Consider the following 25,663-nt stretch of genomic DNA (forward strand, 5'->3'; position numbering starts at 1 on the left):
CCAGCCCTCAGGGCACACAGCAAGTAGTGAGGCCACAGAGCCCAGATCCAGGAAACAGAAGTAGGTGGAGCCAGTAAGCAGGAGCCCCCAGGATATGAGCACATTGATCCTAGGGAGGGGAGTGGAGAGAGAGACTGCCGAGCTGTCTTCTGCCCCTGGAACAGGACTCTGGGATTTTGACCACATTCAGATCCTGATCGCAGTCTAGGCCCCCCAATAGAACAGCAAGGGGCCCCCCCACCTCAGCCCCATGGCAGAGGGTGACGCATATGGTCATTCACAGACCAGGAGGGAGGACAGAGCCTCACACACTGAGATCCTTGTTGGGAGTGCCCAAAAGCTCAGGAAGCACCCCCAAAACAGGCTTAGGCTTGGAAAATGAGCAAGCAGAGAAACAAAAGGAACACCATTGAGAAATATTTTGCCTGTGAGCCCAAGAAGGATCAAAACACTCAGTCTGAAGATGAGGTGAAGATGAGGAAGCACAAGCTCCTGCATCCAAAGACTCCAAGAAAAAACAGAAATTGAGCTCAGGCTATGGCAGAGCTCAAAAAAGACTTTGAAAATCAAATGAGGGAGTTAGGAGAAAAACTGGGAAAAGAAATGAGATGCAGGAAAAACATGAAAATGAAGTCAGCAGCTTAGTCAAGCAAATCCAAAAAAAATGCTGAAGAAAATAGCATGCTAAAAACCAGCTTAGGTCAAATGGATAAAACAGTTCAAAAAGTTATTGAGAAGAGTGCTTTAAAAAGCATAATTGGCCAGATGGAAAAAGAGATAAAGCTCTCTGAGGAAAACAAATTCTTCAGACAAAGAATAGAACTCGGGGAGACTGCTGAATTTACGAGAAATCAGTACTCAATACTTCAAAACCAAAAGAATGAAAAATTAGAAGAAAATGTGTAACATCTCATTGAAAAAACAACTGATATGGAAAACAGATTTAGGAAAGATAATACCTGAAAGTCATGATCAGGAAAAGAGCCTTGACATTTTCAAAGAATTACTACAGGAAAATTGCCCTGATATTCTAGAAGCAGAGGGCAAAATAGAAATGGAGAGAATTTACCGATCCCCCCCAAGAAAGAGATCCCAAAAAACCAAACCCCAGGAATATTATAGCCAAGTTCCAGAACTCCCAAGTCAAAGAGAAAATATTACAAGCAGCCCGAAGGACACAATTCAAATACTGTGGAGCCACAATCAGGATCTCACAGGACTTAGCAGCAACTACATTAAAAGTTCACAGGGATTGGAATATAATATACCGGAAGGCAAAAGAGCTTAGAATGCAACCAAGAATCAAGTACCCAGAAAAACAATGTCCTCTTCCAGGGAAAAAGATGGACTTTCAATGAACCAGGGGAATTTCAAATGTTCCTGTTGGAATGGCCAGAGCTGAACAGAAGGTTTGATCTTCAAAGACAGGACTCAGGTGAAGCATAGAGATTGGAGGAGAAGGGGAAAATATGAGGAACTTAATGATGATGAATTGCATGTATTCCTGCATAGAAAAATGACACTGATAATACTCATACGAACCTTCTCAACAGAGCAGGTAGAAGGAGCTTTTATAGATGAAGCACAAGGAGAAAGCTGAATTTGAAGATATATTGTGGTGTAAAAATGGAGTCAATAGATAAAAGGGAAATGTAATGGGAGAAAGAAAAAGGAGAGGAGGAATAGGCTAAGATATTTCATATAATAAGATTTTTCTTTATTACAATGAGCTATTGCAATGATATGGAAGGGGGGAAGGCAGGGGGGAATGAGGGAATCTTCGCTCTCATCAGAGGTGGCTAGGAGAGGAAACAGCATATATATACTCAATGGGGTATAGACATCTGGAGTAAGAAGGAGAGAAGGGGAACGAGGGGAAGGGGTGGGGATGTGAGTGATGGAGGAGAGGATGGACCATGGTGGGAGAGTGGTCAGATATAACACATTTTCTTTTTTACTTCTTGCAAGGGGCTGGGATTGGATGGCCTGTCTGGGACCATAGGGCCAGGCGGATGCTGGGCCTAAGGGGTGGTAGGGGGGCTAGGGGCCTCTTGGCCCCAGGGCCAGGGATCTGTCTACTGCGCCACTCAGTTACCCTACAGCAGAGTCAGAGTGAAAGAAGAAAGAAAATATAGTACATGGTAGTGGAGAAATAAGAAAGGAGGGAGTTGTGATCAGCAATGGCAATGGTGGAAAAATATGGAAGTAACTTTTGTGATGGACTTATCCTAAAGAATGTGATCCACCCGTGACAGAGCTGGTGGCATTGGAACACATACTGAAGCACATTTTTTATTATTTTTATTATTATTATTATTTTCTGGGGGTGCAGGGCAAATGGGGCTGGGTGGCCTGCCTGGGGCCACATAGCAGGGTGACCACTGGCTGTCTGAGGCTGGATTTGAACCCAGGTTTTCCAGGCTCAAGGACCAGTGCTCTGTCCACCACCCAGCTGCCCCTACTATTATTACTATTTTATTTTATTTTATTTTATTTTATTTTATTTTATTTTATTTTATTTTATTTTATTTTGGGTCTTGTGATTGTTGGGTGTATGGGGCCGGATATGGGCTCGGGTGCTTCTGGCTCCAGGGCTGGTGCTCCATCCACTGCACCACCTGGTCATAACTACAATTATTACTATTATTTTTTTAATTTTAATTTTTTTCCTCTCCCCTTTACTTTATCGCTCAAACGAGTCTATATTTTTTTGGGAGAGGGGGTATTTTGTTTACTGTTAAACAAGAATATTTTATTAATGTATAAAAAATTGTAAAAAATAAGAATAAATATTAAATTAAAAAAACAATTGAATGCTGAACATAAATAATGTAGAAAGGCTAGTTTTGGAATAAAAAAATTATAACAGGTCAATGAACAAAACAAACAAACAAACTTCCATCTCACTGTGGAGAGAATGTTTGGTTACCTGCATGACAGATTGCATACTTTTACAGACTGTATACTAAAAGCTAAATTTCTCCATTTTTTTTTATATGGTAGTAAGTCTTTTAAAAAGGGTAAAATTTAACACACTTAGGTATGCTGGGTAGCATGTTTGACACTTGATCTACAGTGTTGGAAGTAATATTCCTATGAATGAGATCATAAATCCAAATGAATATTTGGATATTGATGTCTACACTACACTAACTTTCCCTTAATTCCACTCCCTGCCCTAGTGAATCTTCCCCCATGACAACAAAAAATCAAAGTTAAGTGAAAATAATAGAGCAATGATTACCGAAAGTATATTTAAACCATATTCAGCATTTATAGTCCTTAAAACTCTATTGAAGGTATGTATGTGTGTTTCATTATAAATTTTCAGGCACCAAGATTGTTTACTTAGATTTTCTATATTCAGTAGCTGGATTAGATTATATTCATTACAGAGTAGTTGAATTCAGAACTAGTTGATGGTCAGTCCCCCAAAATTAACCAATAATGGTTCAATGTTTAATTAGAAGGCCTCAGGTTCTTGTTTCTATGTGGTTCAACATTTTTATTACTTGGTTTGTGAAAAGAGGCTTAGATGAAGGTTTTTCAACTTTGCAGATGACCCAAACCTGGGAGGGATAGCTAAATCACTAGAGTACAGAACTTAATCTACTTGGATGAAATCTAACAGGCCCAAGTTCAAAAGACAATTTCACAAGTATAAGAGATAGGACAGACATTGCCATCAGGTCATCTGAAAGATCTGAGCATTTTCACAGACTGAAACTCAAAAATTAAAACTAGGATATGCTCCCCTACAAAAAAGTCACTATCATCTTAGGCTAAATTAAATAAGGCATAGTGTCCAGATTCAGGGAAGTGTTAGTACCATATTGTTTTCCATAGGCCAGAGCACAAGGAATATTTATTAACATTTAGCATTACACTGAATACTAGAGATATAAACACACATACACAGTCACTCTGGGAGCTTACATTCTAATGAGAATATAAACAAGTTAACAAAGTAGATGGATGATAACCCTAGAAGGGTTGGGGGGGGTTTGGGGAGGGATCCAAAAAGCTTAGAGTATCCAACAAAGGAGTAATGAAGGGGCTGAAGAACATGCCTTATGTGGTTGAAAGAAATGAAGCTGTTTTGCCCAAGAGAAGATTTGATTTGTGAGGAATGGGGCATGGGAAGGCTTGGAAGTGGGGAAAGGTTGTGGTCTACAAACATTTGAAATGCTGTCACTCAAAAAAAGGGTTTAGACCTTATGCTTGAACCAAGAAGAAGCAAAATAAATAGATAGAATGGAAGAAGCATTTTTTAAGTGCCTGTTATGTACCAGGCTTCATTCTAAGCACTTTGCAAATATTATTGCATTTGATTCTGACATGAATCATGTGAGGTAATATTCTAATATCATCCATTTAACAGTTAAGGAACCTGAGGTAGACAAAAGCTGAATTGTTTTATTCATCTGTTAAATGAGACAAAGTTTAAACTCCCATTTTCCTTACTCTATCTTTATTCACTGAGCCACCTAACTGCCTATAGTAGTTGTAAAGATTTCTGGTTCTGTACATAAATAAAAACTCCTAATATTCTGAGCTACTTTCACGCAGTAAGTAATGGATTCCCTGTAATTGGAAACTTTCAAGCAAAGGCTAGAGGACCACTAGTTGATTATGTGGTGTAGATGATTCTTGTTCAGTTATGAGTTGGGACTATAGGTGAGGTCCCTTTCAATTCTCAATTTCTGTGATTGTGTCACCTACAATATTTGTTTTTTAAAAAAAGTTAAACAGCACAAGTTCAAAGGACAGACCTCCTTAAGACACTCAAGAAAAGACCTCCCTCTTGGGACCTGGTCATTCAACTATTACTATATACTAAACTATTTACTAGTCAATATTTATCCATATTGTACAAAGGGCTAGCATAAGAAATGTTGCTTCACTGAACCTATAGAAGGTCTACTTGTGAAATACAACTATGTTACTGAGACACAAAATTTTCAACAAAGTGAAACACGTTATAATATTTTGTCTTTTCAAAACTGATTTGTAACTTAAAATGAGTTGAGGCTTCAACCTAATAGCTCTAAAGGAAACCAATACCCACAAAAGCCTTTTCATCCAAAAGAATTCCTACCTGCATACATTGGTTATGTCTGCACCTGAATAACCTTCCATATTTTCTGCTATACTTGCAAGGTCAACATCATCAGCCAACTCTAGTTCACGTAGACTTATTCGCAAGAGCTCTTCTCTGCCCTTTGCTAGAAAAACATCAGAAATTAGAAAAAAAAAATATTAAACCCTCAAGATGTAAATTAGGTCTTTTCTCATACCTTCCCATCTATTTTCTATGGGATTTCCTCTTTACTAGGTCTTCCTCTCATTAACAATTCAGTGCAGATAAGTATGCTTATCTACAAGCACCTGCTTATGTTGTGCCTTCAAAGAAACCTTTGCTTCAATTGATAAATGGTCAAGTGATACATGAACAAATTTTCTAAAGGTGAAATCCAAAATATCAATAACCAAGAGAAAAAATGCCCCAACTAATGAGAGAAAGGAAAATTAAAGCAATTTCAAGGTTCCACCTCAATTGGCAAAATTGACAAAAAAAAAACAAAAAAAAAGCAAAAATGACAAATGATAAAAGCTCTGTGGGAAACAAGCACATCAATGTGGGGATTTGTTTTGTTTGATCATGCATAACCATTAAAACAATGGGTTTTGTGTTTCTTTTTTTCTAAGGAGGAGAGATCAGAAGAGAAAAGTTAGAACAAAGATTTGTTAATTGAAGGCACACAGACTATTTCCCCTTTAAAAGAAAATCTATTAATGTTTAAATTACATACATATATATATATATATGTATATATACATATATATATATATATATGGTTTTCGCAAGGCAAATGGGGTTAAGTGGCTTGCCCAAGGCCACACAGCTAGGTAATTATTAAATGTCTGAGGTCACATTTGAACTCAGGTACTCCTGACTCCAGGGCCAGTGCTCTATCCACTGCGCCACCTAGCTGCCCCTTAATTTATATTTTAAAAAGGATCTGTTACAATTTAACAATACCTGATGGTAATGGAATGTAAATTCTTTTTTCTAGTCGGCGTCTTAAAGCCTCATCAATATCCCAAGGAAAATTAGTAGCTGCGAGAACCATAACCATTTTGGAAGGGTCATCATTTTCAGAAGCCCCTCCAACACCTAAAAAAAAAGAAGAGAGAAGAAAAGCATCTGGTTCCATAAGTGATGTTTAAAAATTACAATAGTAATGCTACTGCTTTGATCATCACTTTTGAAATATTAAAAATTATGAAATATTTGGTTGGGGTTCTACTTCTAATACTTTATTCTTAGTATGTTAAAATTTTTCCAGCACCATACTAATTAAAGCAAACAATTTGAACTCAGCAAATGAACGAAAGTACAGCATGACAGTTTATCTTTAAGGGCTCCAAAAAAGTAAAAACAACACCTATTAATCCTATCAGCACTGAGAAATATGATACAGTGGAAAGAGCACTGATTTTGTAATCAGAATACCTTACTCTGACTGTTGCTAATTGTGCGAGGCTAACATCATTTAGCCTCAGTTTCACCATCCATAAAATATAGGTAATACTGCATGCATTAACTTAATTCAAGGTGGTTCTATTGTATTCAACCAAGAATTACTATTTGCTAGTACTATATCTGGTACAAGAGACACAAAGAAAAAAAATAATGTTCCTGACTTCAAGGAATTTACATTCTACTGGATCAAGTAAGACAGTAAAGCATTATATAAATGTGAACAAGGTGAAGATAGGAATTAACAACCATTACATGTAAAACATCTACTACTGTAGCAGCCTTCTTATTATGGACCAAGAGGTTCTAGCCAGAGTCATTGCTACTAATCCCAATGGATAATTCTTGGACTTTTACTAAATTCATTCCCTCTAGTCCTATGGAAAGTTTGGCAAGTAAAAGTCTATGATTTGAAGAGACATGAGGGAACTGATTTAAGTACAAGGAATGTTCTAGATGCTTATTACTATTTTTCCCATAGTAAATTTATTTACCGTCCATCTGAACCAGTAGTTCTGCTTTTACTCTTCGGCTTGCTTCATGCTCCTCAGAAGTTCCTCTGCGACTACAAATGGAATCTATCTCATCAATAAATATTGTTGTTGGAGAATAAAATCGAGCCTAAAAAGAAAACAGAGCAACATACTACCTGGTTATGTAAAAACAAATCAACAGATAGGTGAACAATTATAGAAGAGCTAAGTACTTTTTTCCTCAGAAATTTTTTTAAAATCTGGACCTGGTTCCTCATTGCTTTAAGGATCTTCTACCAAAGAAATTTTCTCTACCAATACAAATGCAATTTCTGTTCTTGAGAATCTCCTGAAGCACTGAAGAGATGAAGTGATTAGACCCATAGGTACATAATCAGTATGTATTATGGATGAAAAATGGAACTTCCAGATTTTGAAGTCAGCTCTTTATCTACTACACTATACTATATTACCTTTTTAAAAGAAAGTGAAAGAACTCATGAACTCTTTACAAATCCCATTTGTATATTCTAAGCTTCTATGTGCAACATATTCCCAGTCACTCCTTATGAAAGTTATTTATATACATCATATATATATGTATACATAGAAATATTTATGTATATGTGTATGTGCGTGTGTGTGTATATATTTTTTTAACTTTAAGGCAAATATACAAATTTATTAGATTGTAATCCAGAAAGGATAAAAGAACAATTATATACAGTTGTTAATGTTTATTTATATATATGTGTGTATATATATATATATATATATTCTAGAAAGGTCATAGGATCACAGAAGAGAGTCCTCAAGTACAATCTCTGTATGTCATGGTTAAGGAAAATTAATAAAAATGATGGCTAGAGAGGTCAAGAGATTTGCCCACAGTCACACAGGTAGTGACAAAGTCAAGATATGAATCCAGGTCCTCTGAAACTAAATCCAGCATTCTTTCCACTGCAACATTTTAACTACCTAATTAAGAGTCTTACAGTGGATTAATTTTTTTGTTCTTGTTAAGTCACTATCCTCCAAGGAACATTAAAAATAAAGGAAATTATCATTTTTTCCTACTTCAATAAAATAAGATTTTTTCTACCATATATTTATAAGAATGCAGTAGGTAAAACAAATATTTAATAAGACACAAATGATTTATTTCTGGGGGCATTTTAAACACATTTCATTCTGCAAATTAGTTGGCAAAAACTATTAAATTCATGTTTAAAATAACATTTCAGGCCAGACAAATAGTAAAGGTCATTTGGGGGCCATCCTGAGACTCAAAGTTATATCTATCATCCAACTTTAAAGGAAGTGATGAAGATAAAAAAAACATAGAACAGAGTAGCTCCTATCAGTTAAATCATGAGCAACTGTGAAGATTAAAAATGCAATTTTAAATACACACAAAAATTTTAAAATATTTATCAATTATGAGGTTTAAGCCTAAATAATAACTGGGGTTTTAAAAAGGAATAAAATTAATATTTAAATTATGATACAGTATTTAAGACTTAAGTCTTAAAGGTAATTCTAGATACAGATATATCACCTGGCACATTTTAGAAGTGGATGAATTTTAGAAAGTTCAAGTTGCAGTGGAAAGAATGCTGGATTTAGTTTCAGAGGACCTGGATTCATATCTTGACTTTGTCACTACCTGTGTGACTGTGGGCAAATCTCTTGACCTCTCTAGGCATCAATTTATTAATTTTCCTTAACCATGACATACAGAGATTGTACTTGAAGACCTCTCTTCTGTGATCCTATGACCTTTCTAGAATATATGTAAATAAACATTAACAACTGTGTATATATAATCTAAATATACTAGAGGAAGCAGAGTTTACTATAGTTTAGTCTCCCAGGTCTCGAATGTATTTTTAAGTTTTAGATTTTCCATCTTCCTGTATTAGGAATATGTATTATGGTATGGCCACTAGCCAGATCTTTTTAGTTAGCCTGGTGGTTCTTATATCAGCCACCTGTACTTGTCTCCCCATTGCTCAGCCCGTAAGATCTACACACTGACCTTTGTTTATTCTACTGATTTTATCTCTTCCTAACTCTCTAGTCCCTCTAAGGCTGACCCTCAGCCCCCTCAACTCCACCAGCAAAGTTAAGCTGATACAAACTAGAATGCATAGAAATTAAGTTTATAGGCAAGGTACATATTGATTTTTTATCCTTGCATTCTTATCACCTGGTACAGTGATATCAGGTACATATCAGGTATTTAATAAACATGTGATGGATTATCCTAAAACTAATGCATAATAAGTATCTCTGCTCTTGGTTCTAATCACTTTCCTATTTCAGGTGATTATATCTCTGGGCTTATATTTGGGTCCTTCCCCTTCCTGGAAAGGACAGATCTCATAAACTATATCCTATATTTCAAAAGAAAATTAAGATCTCACAAGTGAGACAATAAAATACAATTTATTAAGATAAATCCACTGACAGACCCATGTAATCATGGCCACATATGTAATAAAAGCACTTAATTATAGCTACATTACTTCCTAAAGCAAAGACAGAATTTTGGCGTAGTTTTTGTTGTTTGAATCATTTTTCAATCATGTTTGATTCTATATGATCCCTTTTTGTATTTTCTTGGCAAAGAACCTGGAGTGGTTTGCCATTTCCAGGCAAGATTAATAATGGAATTTAGGTTGAAAATTTTATATTAGAACTTGAGGAAATATATTTTTCTTTGGGACAAATAATATGTTTTTCTTCTTACTTAGATTTTTAAAGGGTAGCAGAATGAAAAAGAAAAAAAAAATCCTTTAATAAAGGGACAAACAACTTAATCCAGCAATTGGGTCATTTAACACAAGGTATTTAGTTAAAAAAAAGTGAATGATCCAATCTCCACAAATATTTAAGATTTTCACCAACTGCCTGTAATTATGTTGTTGAAATTTGAAATCACTGAAATAACACATTTATACAGAAAAAGGCAGACTGGGAATTACTTCAAATTTCAATTCCAAATCACACCAGGTACTAATTCTGGATGGAGGCCAAGCAGGAAACAAGTGGGGAATTATGTTACAAAACAAGCTTTAGTTGATAGTTTTCAGTTGAAGACATCATTAGTCATTCCAGGTTTTCCTGGTTACTGAATACACTGGGGATAGTTCCAACTCATTTTTTAATCCCTTAAAGAAGTGTAAGAAAAAAACCAGGAAGAAAAGGAGATAAGGAATTATTAGAATTTTCTCAAACATTCACCATTTCAAATAGGAGGCGAACAAGCTTCTCAGACTCTCCTCTGTACTTGGAGGTGAGGGTTGATGAAGAAACATTGAAAAATGTTGTTTTGCATTCAGTAGCTACTGCTTTAGCAAGCAGAGTCTTTCCAGTGCCAGGTGGACCAACCATCAACACCCCCTGTTGGAAATATAGTTATATAATTAAAGAATTAATATGAACCTATACAATTGTGATTGGTTGTGTTTAATGCAGTCACTTCTGCCAATTCAAAAATAACTATATAGTGTGTATGTGTGTGGGTGTGTATATGTACATATACATACACACACACACACACAATTAAAAAGGCAAAAGGTTACTTTTATCAGTTTTATAGAAAATGTTACTTCCCTTCCCATACCTCCTCCCCAACCAAGAAAGACAAATTTTAAAGAGGACACATAGCTACTATAGAACAGTCAACAATTAACACACCTTGTGCTCAGACAAGCTCAGTCGTCTGAAAGTAGATATCTAACTCCTCTAGACCAGAAGACCTATATTTTTTGAGGCCCTGAATTGAGGATCAAATGAGATAATATTTGTAAAAAGTGCTTAGCACAGTATCTGGCACAAAACAGGCTCTATATAAATGCTTATTCCCTTCTCCTCCTTCCCCCTTACATCACGTTCCACAATATTTTTTTACCTTAATGTGTTTGAAACCAGGTTATTAGGTTCTTGGAGTACTAACTGGTACTCAATTTGCTTGCAGCTCAAAAATCACATCCATCATTTTTATTCATAATTTTATAATAACTGCCTTAAAAAATCAGAGCTACTTATTTTAGATTCTGGGGTTAAAATAAGCATATTAATTCTGAAATGCTTTATGTTATAAAATTCAAACTCAACACAAAACCAATCTAGAAATCACCTAATATTCATGTTGTATCTGTTTTTGGTGTGTAAACTTTGCAATGCCATTTTGGCCCATTAGTACAAACATTTTATCAAAAAGTTTTAAAATAAAAAATAAGCAAACCTTGGTTTATATTAGGACATGTGCCACAAGTATTCTGATGATGCCATAAAGGACGGGGATGACTTACTTTCCATGGTCTCCTAATTCCCTTAAAGAATTCTGGCATCCACATAGGTAAAACCACTGCTTCCTTGAGTAATTTTTTAGCTTCTACTAAGTCAGCTATGTCATCCCTATAAGAAAAGAAGAGATCAAGCAGTTCCTTATATTTAAAACTTCATCAAAATAAATCTATGCATATGCATATATAAACTATCTGCTATGTACACACACACACACATTTCCACAAATTCATATATTTGTGCTATGGACAATTATGAAGTTTCTAAAAAAGAATTCAAAATTTATTTCTAAATTAAAAAACCAAAAGGAAATGCCATCCTGCTTAGTTAAAAAAAAATTGAGTCTAGTTGCTTACATAGGAGCACTGCCAGGACTCCAAACAAAGAACAGCCATTTCTAGGTTTATACAACCATGAGATTGTAAGTCAAATTCCTAAAGCACTGATTCTAAGCAATACCAAAGGCTGTAAAATAAGCATAACAATACAGGCTGATATATCAAAGTCCTATACCCAACTCTAAAAGGATGGTCACCAAAGAACAATAAACATAAAAATTTTTATTTTTATTTAACTATTCTTGGAGACAAAAAATGTCAGAAGGTTCATAAAAATTAATTATATTTTCTTCTCTGCAGGTGATACTAGAGATTTGAACCAAATTAATCTCAGTTAGAAACAGAAGTCAAAATACTGCTATTTTAAATAAGTAGATGTCTCAGACAAAAGGCAGCAGAATTCAAACCCAAGTTACTTTTTCCAAATGTGTTACAATGCCAGTGTTCTGATCCCAACACAGTTGAGGAGACCAATGGTCAAATCCCACTTCAGACAATGACTAGCTTGTGGGACACTGGACAAATCATTGAACTTCTCTGAGTTCTAATAAAATAAGGTTCAGAGCACCACCTGACTGAGTATGCATCTCAAATGAGATACAGAAAGACCTTTAAATGTGTTAAGTATTAGATTACCTTCCAATAAATAACCCACAACTCCATTTTAAGTTCAAAAATGTTGCCAACAAGCCATCATCAGTAACATTTTTCTAAATCTTCACTGTGTTGCAAGTTGGTAACTTACCATCGAATATTTGGATCCTGAGAAATTATATCTCTTTCCAAAGCTTCTACTAAGTCTTTATCGTATCCCGTGCCATCAAATTTTTTTGTCTCTGGTTCAGTAATTGCAGCAGGTGATTTATTCTACATACAAATACAAAAGAAAAATATCCCAAGAATTAACTCTACAACAATACTGATTTAATGATAGCTACACTTCATTATATGTGAGTCACAGCTACACAATCCAATGTTAAGTATAAAATTGTTTTCTAAAATGCTAATATGCTACTATGATTAGTGAAACTACAACAAAGATTAGGAAAAATTCTTTCTCTATATTCAGTATCTCGAGTTTTACATTCAACTTTGATTTTCATGATTGTACCTAAACAGAAAGTATGTGTGTGTATGTGTTATGACAAATTCAAACATTGGATGTTATTAGTTAGCAAATTACAAATCAATGATTAATGTCATATGTTTATTAAGGCAAGTCAGTTGTTAGATGTTGAGAAATACTCAATTATTTAGAGGGAATAAGGTTATAAAGAGGTTCTATTCTCCCATGCTTGCAGTTTAATCTTCAGTACCTATTCTACCTTAATCAGCTTACAAATAAATCTGTTTTGGATTTCTCCCCCTCATTTTTCCACCACCACTTCCCAACAACTAACCAGTCATTCATCTTGTAACTATTTGTAACCGCCCTCTACAGTGGAGTAAAACTCATCTGCCTCTCTTTCTAAGTCCTTCAAAATCTTCCCCAAGTATTTCTTCCAGGTAGAACATTAATAAATGTTATTACAGGGCAGAAACCATTACTCATACTTTTCTGTTACCCACATAACCCAGCAGCTTTGTAATATTGTAAAAAAAAAATCTGTGAATGAAAAATAAACTGTCAGATTTGTAATGAGTTGCAGCAGAGTTCCCACTCTTATTTCTTTTTAAAAGGGGGGAGTGGGGCAGGCGGCGGCTAGGTGATGCAGTAGATAGAGCACTGGCCCTGGAGTCAGGAGTACCTGAGTTCAAATCCGGCCTCTGACGCTTTCTAATTACCTGTGTGGCCTTGGGCAAACCACTTAACCCCACTGGCCTTGCCATAAAATAAAAAATGTTAAAAAAAAAAAATTGGGGCAGAAAGATGGTGCAGTGGATAGCACACTGCCCCTACAGTCAGGAGTTCAAATTTGACCGCAAACACTTAATAATAATTACCTAACTGTGTGACCTTGGGCAAGTCACTTAATCTCATTACCTTGAAAAAACAAAAACAAAAAAACCCCTAAAGATTAACTGCATTCAATATATTTTCTTAGTCACTTTTAATCTCAAGCAATTTAAAAAACTAAATAATAATGGATTAGATTAAAAAAAGGAGTTAGGATAGGGTTTTAAGTGCTAATTCCTTTCTTATTTACAGCTGTTTCATCAAAATATCCAAATATAGATTCTATTTTTATTCTATTCTTTCCAAGCTCACAATCCCATAATATGGGGATTAGAAAAAAAGAGGATTAAAAAATAAGCAGATGGGGTAGTTAGGTGGCGCAGTGGATAGAGCACTGGCCCTGGAGTCAGGAGTACCTGGGTTCAAATCCAACTTCAGACACTTAATAATTACCTAGCTGTGTGGCCTTGGGCAAGCCACTTAACTCCGTTTGCCTTGCAAAAAGAAATAATAAAAAGCAGATACTAAATGAAATCTCAAATGTAAAAAGGTATATTCAGTTGTTCAATGAGCCTTCTTTTACCTAGAATATGTGGGAATTGGGACATTCTACTACAATTTTTAAAAAGTCATCTTCATGGGTGGCTAGGTGGCACAGTGGATAAAGCATCAGCCCTGGAGTCAGGAGTACCTGGGTTCAAATCCAGTCTCAGACACTTATCAATTACCTATTTGTGTGGCCCTTGGGCAAGCCACTTAACCCCATTGCCTTGCAAAAACCTTAAAAAAAAAAGTCATCTTCCCTATATTTATTTATTAGTATTTATTTTGCTTGAATTTTCAAAGTGTCAATTCTCATCTATGTATGTGTGTAGGTATATTATATATATATATATATATGCATATACATACATGCATATATATGAATACATACACATATAAATACAGTGGATTCAGAATATAAAGTATTGGAGTCAGTACAATAATTAAGAAAAAGGAGTAATGTACTAAGAAAAATAAATGGATTTCTACCCTAAGTGACCTAAGTAATTTTGAATCTTTGAGTAAGGTATTTAACTTCTTGGGGTCTCAGGTTCCTTTGCTATAAAGATATGGGACTGAACTAGGAAATTACCAAGGCCCCTTCCCACTGCTGATTTTGTGTGTGTGGTTTAAAAAGTTGAACAAGTATGTATGTGGTTTTTTTTAAAGATACATATTTGAGATACTAAGTGGTCTTTATTTGTTTCTTTCTTCTAGATATAGTAGAAACTAAACATTTATTTAATGCAGTATAGGAAACATAATTTTGATGGGGCTATGGTCAGTTAGGTTCAGGTTATCTGAAGTTTTGCAACATAGCTTCATTTGAAAAATCACCTAGTCTGAGGAAGCCAAATCTCAACCTTTTACTTTTATCTTTTAAATATATAACTAACAATTTCACTTTTTATTGTGGTGAAAAAAATTAACCAATTTTTTACCTTTTCTTCTCTTCCTTTACTCTGTTGCTCTTTCTTTTCTCGACAACGGACTGCTTTTCCTTTGTCATTATTAGAATTTTGCGAAGATGGACGATGAGGAACTTTGACTGCTGCACTTGGACGATTACCATGGATTCTAGAGTCACTATACTGAGGGGACTGACGTTTTCTGGGTCCTGGTGATGGTCTGATTAGTGAAAACAGATCACACTATAAAACAAGTGAGCATGATGGAAGAGGACAAGTGATTTTGATTGACTGAAGAAAGAAAGCAGAATAAAAACAAGGATATAGGGACGGTTAGGTGGCGAAGTGGATACAGCACTAGCCTTGGAGTCAGGAGTATCTGAGTTCAAATCCGGCCTCAGACACTTAATAATTACCTAGCTGTGTGGCCTTGGGCAAGCCACTTAACCCCATTGCCTTGCAAAAACTTTAAAAAAAAAAAAGGATATGAAAGGTATGAGGTGAAGGGATAAATAGATGGTCTTCATATTTCAATCTAAGGTGTGAATTTGGTACAAATGTTAATTGAAAGTCAAGAAGAAAAATAGTATTGAAAAACAATAATCATCAAAAAGGATCTCTGTCAAATTATTTGCATGATAATTATAAGTGTGTTTATTATTGTATTCTGAGTATTATACCAGGAACACAGAAGAATGTAAAAATAATCTAAACCTTTCTGGAGAGCAATTTGGAATTATGCCCAAATGACAATAAAGATGTGCATACCCTATGATCCAGCAATACCACTACTGAGTCTATACCTGAAGAGATCATGAAAAAGGGTAAAAACATCACCTGTACAAAAATATTTATAGCAGCTCTGTTTGTGGTGGCAAAGAACTGGAAATTGAGTGAATGTCCATCAATTGGGGAATGGCTAAACAAATTATGGTATATGTATGTTATGGAACACTAGTGTTCTATAAGAAACCAGGAAGGATGGGAATTCAGAGAAGCCTGGAGGGATTTGCATGAACTGATGGTGAGTGAGATGAGCAGAACCAGAAAAACACTGTACACCCTAACAGCAATATGGGGGTGATGGATCAGTCTTAATGGACTTGTTCATTCCATCAGTGCAACAATCAGTGGCAATTTGGGGGTATTTTCAATAGAGACTACCATCTGTATCCAAAGAGGGAACTGTGGAATTTGAACAAAGATCAAAGACTATAACCTTTAATTTAAAAAAAAAGCTATCTTATTATATAATTTTGCTATCTCTTATATTTTATTTTTCTTTCCTTAAAGATTTCTCTCTCTCAACACATTCAATTTAGATCCATGTATAGTATGGAAACCATACAAAGACTAACAGACTGCCTTCTGTTGGGGGGGAGGGTTGGGGGAAAACTGTAAAATTCAAGAATATATTAATTTTTTTAAAAAAGAAAAATAGTCCAAAGTCCTCGCTTTCAATTAAACTAAATGAATTAATTATTTAGCTAAGACATATAAACTGGATAATATTGTACATATTCAAGTGTTAGCAACTTATGATACACAGATGAAGTACAACAGCAAATAGGAAGAACAAGATTCTTGTGGGCTTGGATAGCCTGAAGTAGGTAAGTGAAGTACACAAGTTAGATGGCTAGGAATAAAGGCATAATAGCCAAAAGGAAAAATCAATAATACTAATGGTGATCATAATGAAGAAAACTGACATTTACCTAAAGCTTTGTATGCATATATGCATATCTTACAACAACCCAGCAAGGACCTACAAGTATTACTAATCCCATTACATAGATTAAGAAAGTGAAGTCAGGAGAGGTTAAATTATATGTTTATGGTCAAAGAGTTAAAAGGTATCAGACCTAGTATTCAAATCCAGGTCTCCTGGCTCAGACTCTAGCAGGAGATAACAAGAACATTTCCTACTGGAATAAAGGATTCACAATGGACAGCAGTAGGATGAAAATATAATGTTACATGAGTAAGGTGGGGCCAAATGATGGAAGACTTTGAATGCTTGATTGGAAATTTTGGCCACAAATTCCACTGTAGATCTTAATCAAGAAAATATGATGAAATTAAAGATTAATCTAATGGTAATATAAGGAGGGAGAGAAAAAAGACAGGGAGATCAGTTAAGTGGCTATTATAGCAAATTAGGCATAAATTCAATAGGGAACTGACCTAAGGTAGTAGCAACCAAAAAAAGTCCATAAATAGTCAATAAACATTTATTAAACACATACTATGACCTAAGTACTGTGCTACATCCTAGGGATAAAAAATATAAAAAAGACAGTCTCTGTCCTCAAGGAGTTTATAATCTAATGGTCAAGTTTTCTTGGAGGGGAGAGAGGGAGAAGGGTGATAATGGAAAAGTCAAAGAAGAAAAAATGAAATGATTAATACAAAAAAAAGGCAACAACTCAATTGCAATGAACAATCTTGGTTTGGAAAACAAGGGATATAATGTATAATCTTCATTTCAATATAACAATGGGATCTTTGGGTATGGAGTGCCAGAAAGGTTTGCTTTGTCAAGTCGATTGTGCTTAACTGTTTTTCTTCATTACTTGGATGATTCAGTGAAGAACAGAGACTACATCAAAAAATGACTAATTGTTTTTTTAAAAAAGGCATCAATTACAAAAAGAAAAAAAAATTAATCTGAAAGGTGATCAATTCAAAAAAAAATTGTGCAATGCAACACTGATTTACAACTGGATATGGCTGACTGAAAAATGACCAAATCATGACAAAATAACTGATCTGTAAGCCAAAAAATGTATAAAAGTGAAAGAATAAAGAACTGTTTTAATAATTTTGAGATAGAAATGATGAGAAGACATCAAAATAAAACTTTTTTGGCAACTGGAATTTAAGATGACAAAAAGTTGTTATTGCAATATAAGATTTCTAAAACTCTATGAAAAAATAAGTATAAAGTAAGAAGAGTCAAAAGATTGTGGGGGTGGCTAGGTGGTGCAATGGATAAAGCACCGGCCCTGGAGTCAGGAGTACTTGAGTTCAAATTTGGCCTCAGACACTTAATAATTACCAAGTGGCCTTGGGCAAGCCACTTAACCCCATTTGCCTTGCAAAAACCTAAAAAGATTGTGGATAGGACTGGGCTGGAAACTAGTTTCAAGGGTAGGAAGAAGAAATAACCCCAATGAAGTAGGCTTCACAGTAATAGTCTAGGGCAGGGATGGGGAATCTTTTTTTCTGCCAATGACCATTTGGATATTTATAACATCATTTGAGGGCCATACAAAATTCTCAACCTAAAAATCTCTTGTTTATATTTGATCAAACATTTAATTCATTCACCTCTAAAAAGTTCCTACATTTATTTTTTATTTTTTTAGGTTTTTGCAAGGCAAATGGGGTTAAGTGGCTTGCCCAAGGCCACACAGCTAGTGTCTGAGGCTGAATTTGAACTCCAGTACTCCTGACTCCAGGGCCGGTGCTCTATCCACTGTGCCACCTAGCCGCCCGTAGTTCCTTCATTTATTGAATTACGAATCCCACCTGTTGGTTGCCTTGGCAGTGTCAGACTAAATGATTTCTCAGGCCTTATATTATCTGGCCATTCCCCACCCCTAGTCTAGTAAATTAATGACCAGGTTCCAGCAGAGGCGCTTACAATAATAATAGAAGTTCATAGTCATATTGTATTTAGAGGATTATAAAGCACTTTACAAAAGTTCATTTAACTCTCTGTGAATGAGACATTCATAAATGATTGGCTATGGAGAAGATACTGACAAATAAATGAAAAGAGAAGACCAAAAAGAGTGAGTAATATTAGGTTATCTGCATTATTCAGGGACAAACATTACTGAATTTTGGAAGTCAGAAATGATCTAATAATACAAAATTCCTTTCACAAAATTACTTTTAGGAAGATTTTTTTTTCTGATTTAACAGTGAGTAAGTAGTAAGGGGGTGGGAGGATGCCTCTCCAGAGGCAGATTATTTGGACAATGGACAACATTATTTATTAGAAATTATCAATCAATCAAAAACATGTATTATAAAGGCATACTAAATGCCAAGCACTAAGTGCCAGGACTACAAAGAAAGGCAAAAAATAGCTCCTGCCCCCTAAGAAATACACATTCTAATGGGGAAATATGTAAAAAAAAGGTGAATTTCCAAGGAAGCATCAAAGATTTCTTAGAGAAGGAAAAAGGTATAGAAAAAGAAACTTAATAGGTGTAAATGTTTAAGAAACAAGAAAAAATTGAATTAAGATGGCTGGTGAAAAACTTTAGGAGTTTAAAATCAGGAAATAAGAAGTGAGACGGAAAAATTCATAGAAATGAAGGAATTCATCTCTGTTCAATGAAGAAATCCAACAAGCATTTATTAAGCACCTATACTATGTCAGATACTTTTTCTTGTGTTATAGTCTGCTGAACTTCTCCTTTAAGGTTGTGACACAATCAGGAGCTATACAAGAATGTAGATGGGGCAAAATTTTTATAGTCAAAAGTTATCAAGAATGTAGTTAAAGAAGAGGTTAAGAAAGCAACATTATTATAAGTTGTACTAATTGTGATTAGAGAATTATTTTAAAGTAGCTAAAAATCACAAAACCCTCATTCCTATTGGGTTTTTTTTTTAAAGAGTCAAGAAATACTTTAGGCACCAAGTTACACTTTGGATACATTTATTCCTAATATATCCCCTAAGAAACTCCTACTTACCTTCGTTCAACAGGTACTGGCAAGGACCAAACTTCTCCCTCCGAAGCTGGAAGTTCCTGATGAGCAGCTTTTAAAGGAGTGCTATCTAATTTAAAGCTTTCTAGTGTTTTCATGATATCTTTAACATGTTTAGCTTCCACACTTATCTCTTGCCAAACCTGGTTTACAAGGGAAAACAATAATCTTTTAATTCAATTGACTTACAAAATCAGCATCATAAAGGTTACAAATCTGCATTCAGAGAAAAAATTTTTAACTAGTTATGCCAAGACTGTTTAATGAAGCTTTAAAAGCTTTGTTGGTATTAAACTCCTAAATGCAATAGCAACTTTAACAAGTAATGTTACCAGAATAATTTCATGCTTTTTTCTTAAATTATAGACAATTACAGACTTCTTTTTTATAAATCCAAAATCTAATAAAAATATATCTATTTAACAAAGCAAAAATAAAATATATACTTTTTAGAAGAGAAACCAACCAATCCTTAGATACTGATCTCAACTTCTCCCATCCAATGTAAAGTAATAAAATTGACTAATAAACTACAGCCAGTACTAAAAGATGAATTACACATCAAAACCAAAAACTGACTAAAGGTTTTACAATTTATTCTTCAACAAAGAAACATCAAGACAAAAAAAAAAACAACTTTTCCTATATATAAATAAAAGATAAGCTTCATTTAGTGACAGAAAGTAATTATGTAAGATAATAAAAATAACTTCAAAATTTCTTTACTATTGTTAAAGTTGAGTTAATATAGGAGCATTACTTAGGAACTAAATAGAAAAAATGAAAACATCTAACAAAATATGTAAGCCATTCTTTCACAAATAGGAAGAGGAAAAAGTCTGAAATGTCTTTCAATGATGCCTGAAATAAGATAAACTTAAGATTACTTATGAAATATAACTGTCGAAGATAAGAAGGCTAAGGTTATAATAAAGAGAGGGGAGGGGGAATGAGAAAGGGGAGGAAGAGAGCCAGAGAGAGATTGAGACTGATTGAAACTGACTGGGATATTTCTTGCTTCTTAGTAAGAAATAATAAACCAATAGTTAATACCAAAGAAATATTCCATGGATCTGTGGCTATCATCATGAAATACAACAGCTGAACTAAGTTACTTTACGTATCTTTGTAATTTCTTTGCCATTACTCTATATAATCAAATTTTGCTATGGCATCATTCTTAATACCTGACACTCTACAGATCATTTAATTGGAAATAATGAAGTCTTAAAAGGTCCCCCTAAAATGCTCTAATCCTGTATCAAATTTGACTCTAAAGAAAATGCTAAATTCATTGCCAATGTATTCTGTGAAACAATACTGTCTTATAAATAGGTTAATAGAATGACAAAGAGTAAACTTCCCTTTATTAAACTGTAATTGGAATAGACTAAATGGGATTGATTAATAGACTAATGGGGTTTTTATCACAGATAGTTCTATTTAAATGCCAAAATGCATCTATATATAACTTTGAATCTTTCAAACTTCTTAAAAGTTTTCTATTCTGAGTAATTAAACCATTAAAGCAAAAGTAAATAATAACAAACAATCAAAAAATATTTAAGTACCCACTAGGTTCTAGGTACTTTTTTAGACATGGATACAGAAAGAAAAAGAAGTTTGTGTTCTTTAATGAGAAAACATGTACATACAAGCATAAACAAAATAAATAGCTGACAATTTTGGGAGGGAGGAAGGTAGTGTAGTAGGAAGAAATCAGAAAAAAATTTCATGTAAAAAGTGGTACTTGAGCTGAATTTTGAAGGAAATTAGAGATTCTAGAAGCAAAAGTAAAAAATAAGTATATTCCAGAATAGAAAAGTGGAGAAGGGGGAATGAATGTAAAGACACAGAAATGAGAGAAGAAAGAATCGTTAGGCAACCAGTTTGGCTGGACTTTAGAATGAATGAAAGAAGGATTAATGTGCAAAAAGACTAGAAAGATGGTTTGGAGCCAGTCTGTAAAGGCTTTTAAATGCCAAACAGAAGAGTTTGTATTTGAAGAGGTAACAGTGAATCACTGTAGCTTACTGAGGAGTGGAGTGATATGGTCAGACCAATGCTTTAGGAAAAATACTTTGACTGCACATGTAGGATGGAGAGGGGAAAAAATTTGAGATATGATTCTCACCTGCTGCCATTTTTGTTGGAGGTATGTATCTTTGACAGAGTACAGATATTTGTTCATTTGATCAAGTACTCCCTGATAATAGACCATCGCAGAGTCATAGTTTCCCAGCAAAGCATATTCACGAGCCAATTTCACATTTTCACTAATCATAAGAAGACTCATGCTCAAATGCAAACTGAAAAAAAAAAAGAAATATTTTTTCATGTTGCATGCTTATTAACAGTTAAGTATTCCAAACAGAGCCCAAGCACATAGCCAAAAAGAAATATTATCCATGGCAGAGTTCCAGGAGAGTCCCGCTCAGACTCTATCATTACCATAGAGGAAGAAAAGTTGTGGATGAATTTTAAGATTTTGAAATGAGATTATTCAAAGTTATATATTAAGTAGGATCATGCTATTCTAATAGTTTTGACTGGATGAATGCAATTATTCCAAAGTAAAATTGTATATTCTCTTATATCCTACAGAATTTATCTGATTCTCCCAGAAAGTAAATATTTATGTAATTTTAAAGGTCCCAAAATGTATCACTGTTATGCTGGTTATGATCTTAGTAACTAGGAAGATAGCAATGCCCTAGACGGAAACAGGGAAGTTAAAAAAGGGAATGTTTAAAGGGAGGGTGGGGGGGGAAGGGGATCCCTAGTTAATTTATACTGGCTTATAATCTAAACAATCAAAGAAAAATGCATTGTATAGTTATTTAAGATTAGTGGTTAACACAAACAGTAACTTACAAATAAACAATAATAATACCCAAAGTTATAAATTTTTATTTGACAGATAAAAGGTACTTGAGTTCAAATCATCCTTTAGCAATCTAAATTAATTATTACATTGGATTGGCAACATGGCCCTTGGTTCTATATGACCACAGTTCAATTTCTTATAGCAAACTGATAACTGGGAATTTGCAAGTAAGTAAAACAGGTCTTTAATAAATCTTTATTGTGAGAAATATTTGTATTTGAAAATAGATGTAAACTCAAATCTTGTCTTTTAGTAACATAATTATAGTCTTAGGAATGATTTCATCTATGAAACAAGTTTGAAACAAGTTTATCAAACAAATCAAAGGTGGCAGTTTTATTCTTTCAAAGATACTATCAATATTTAAGATTTTCAAAGATATTACCAGATTTCCCATTTAAATATTTAACTTTTTGACAATTAAAAATTATATTTTTCTCTTTTTGGTAAATTGCTTCTACTTTATTATGAAATTATCATATTCTCTGAGTTAAAAAATATATAGAACAGAAGAGGGAACAGCAAAATGTCACACAATGATACATTTTGAGACCTTTAAAATTACATAAATATTTACTTTCTGGGAGAATCAGATTAATGCTGTAGGATATAATAAGACAATATACAATTTTTACTTAGGAATAATTTTATTTTTCTTCATAATGTTGGTTAATATTAATTTAAATATTAATATGACCAGATTTTATCTTTAAAATAATAAAGAATGGAAAACAAGGTGGAAATCTGTTTTGTTTCGTATATTCATTACATTAATTTTGTTTTCCTTTGTTTTTCCAGTTGCAGGAAGGAGGGACAAAAAAAGGGGAATGAAGATAGGGTTTTAAAAGGGGGAAGGGGAACAGACTTCAGAACAGAAGCCCAGAAGGAACATATAGCACAGAGTCTGAAATTGCATGTTGATTTTATTATATAGTTATCACTTCCATATCACAACTTTCTCCATCACAATTTTGATGTATCGTTGACATAAAAATTAAATGGGAATTTTGTGGAAGTTGCAGACAACATGTAAAGGCCAATGGATGACAAATATTTATGATCAAATACTTAACCCAAATTTTTACAATAAGGTACTCTAATAAAAGAAAAAAAATTCAGACTTCTCTGCTAAAAAGGGCAGGCAAAAATTTTATGTGGATTTCCAGATTGCTGAATTCCTAACCCCCACGATGTAGAAGAGATAACTGTACTTTAAAAAGGGTTTCATAAATAATAAAATATATAAGTGTTAATTTTTTAAGTTCAAATTAAAAATAAAGTAAAAATTTTGAAAATTAAACAATTTTAAAGTAGAGCAGCAGCCTGAAGAGTTATAAATACTCCAAATTCTGCCTCTAACACATACCAGTTATATGACTATGGACAAGTCAGTTATTCTTTTAGTTCCCCCATAAAACTCTCTAAGACTCTAAGTTATAGAGGAGCTGCTGATCTGTATTAGCAAAGGTAAAAAGCGTTCCTGTAATAGAAGAAATCACAGTTCCAGAAGCCTCCTCAACATTTGGTAATTCAATAAATATTCATTAAGTCCCTAGTACATGATAGACCCTATGTGAAGAATACAAAAGTGATGCATAAAACAATCCCTGCTCCTGTTCTGATGATGCTTCTGTTCTGGTGGAAAAGACGAGTACCTACCTAGGTATATTATAAACAAATAAAATAGAACAAACATATTAACTACAAGGTAGTTAAGTTATAGTATAAGGCTGGGTGGGGAGAGAAAAGAAAGGGAATACGCATTTTCAAAGCACCTTCTATATAAATATGATCACGTTTGATCCTCACAACAACCTTGAGAGGTAGGTTAACCCCATTTTACAAATGAGAAAACTGTGGAAAGCAAAAGTTAAGTGATATGCCCAGGTCTGGTGAAACTGACAACTGGCAGGATATGTGGATTAAGGAAGAGTAAAGATTCTAGGATAAAGAAAAGGCTGTATTTGAGAGACTAACAGGGTATTAGTCCCTCCAAATGAAATATGGAGGTTTAGAAGGGGGAAGAGTTTAGGGAGAAAGTAAATTAGTTCATACACCCAAAGGGCAACAAAAATGTGCATAACCTTTGACCCAGCAATACCACTACTGGGTCTATATTCTGAAGAGATGAAGAAAAAGGGTAAAAACATTACTTATACAAAAATATTTATAGCAGCCCTGTTTGTGGTGGCAAAGAAATGAAAATCAAGTAAATGTCCTTCAATTGGGGAATGGCTTAGTAAACTGTGGTATATATATGACATGGAATACTATTGTTCTATTAGAAACCAGGAGGGACGGGATTTCAGGGAAGCCTGGAGGGATTTGCATGAACTGATGCTGAGTGAGATGAGCAGAACCAGAAAAACACTGTACACCCTAACAGCAACATGGGAGTGATGATCAACCTTGAAGGACTTGCTCATTCCATCAGTGCAACAATTGGGCTGTCTGCAAAGGAGAGTGCCATCTGTATCCAGTTAAGGAGCTGTGGAGTTTGAACAAAGTTCAAGGACTATTCCCTTTAATTTAGGAAAAAACATTATCTTATTGTCTGATCTTGTTACCTCTTAGAATTCTTGTCTCTAAAGATATGATTTCTCTCTCATAACACCCAATTTGGATCAAGGTACAACATGGAAACGAAGTAAAGACTGACAAGATTGCTTTCCCTGTGTGTGGGGGGGGGGAGTAAGATTGGGGGAAAAATTGTAAAACTCAAATAATATCTTTAATAAAAAGTAATAAAAAAAGAAAAAAAGAAAGTAAATTAGTTCAGCAGATGTCTCTTGGATATCTAGTCTAAAATAACCAATAAGGAATTAAATATTCTGGGACTAAAGTTAAGGTAGAGACTGGGGATGAATACACATAGCTAGAAACCTTCTACATAGAATTAATAGTTGAGGTCAATGGAGCTTAAAGAAGTTATCAAGAAATAGTTGAAAAAGAAGAGGAAGGAAGGACTTTGGTGTATACTCATAGTTAAAAGCTATGATACAGATGACATAGCAAAAGAGATAGAATAGTCA

The 25,663-nt window shown here is 34.3% G+C and overlaps 1 protein-coding gene across 1 annotated transcript in view; it reads right to left on the bottom strand.

Annotated features, from left to right (window-relative positions):
* Positions 1 to 25,663, bottom strand: part of KATNA1 (katanin catalytic subunit A1) — a 38,559-nt gene that overhangs the window by 4,907 nt on the left and 7,989 nt on the right. Inside the window, exons 2-10 of the mRNA XM_074187802.1 lie at positions 21,879 to 22,053; positions 19,730 to 19,887; positions 15,051 to 15,237; positions 12,415 to 12,536; positions 11,337 to 11,442; positions 10,264 to 10,422; positions 7,039 to 7,165; positions 6,044 to 6,178; positions 5,099 to 5,225 (exon numbers count right to left, since the gene is read on the bottom strand). Of these exons, the coding sequence (XP_074043903.1) occupies positions 5,099 to 5,225; positions 6,044 to 6,178; positions 7,039 to 7,165; positions 10,264 to 10,422; positions 11,337 to 11,442; positions 12,415 to 12,536; positions 15,051 to 15,237; positions 19,730 to 19,887; positions 21,879 to 22,040 (1,283 nt within the window). The 5' untranslated portion in view covers positions 22,041 to 22,053. The remainder of the gene's footprint in view (positions 1 to 5,098; positions 5,226 to 6,043; positions 6,179 to 7,038; positions 7,166 to 10,263; positions 10,423 to 11,336; positions 11,443 to 12,414; positions 12,537 to 15,050; positions 15,238 to 19,729; positions 19,888 to 21,878; positions 22,054 to 25,663) is intronic.

This window comes from Macrotis lagotis, chromosome 5, assembly GCF_037893015.1.
Source record: "Macrotis lagotis isolate mMagLag1 chromosome 5, bilby.v1.9.chrom.fasta, whole genome shotgun sequence".
NCBI lineage: Eukaryota > Metazoa > Chordata > Mammalia > Peramelemorphia > Peramelidae > Macrotis > Macrotis lagotis.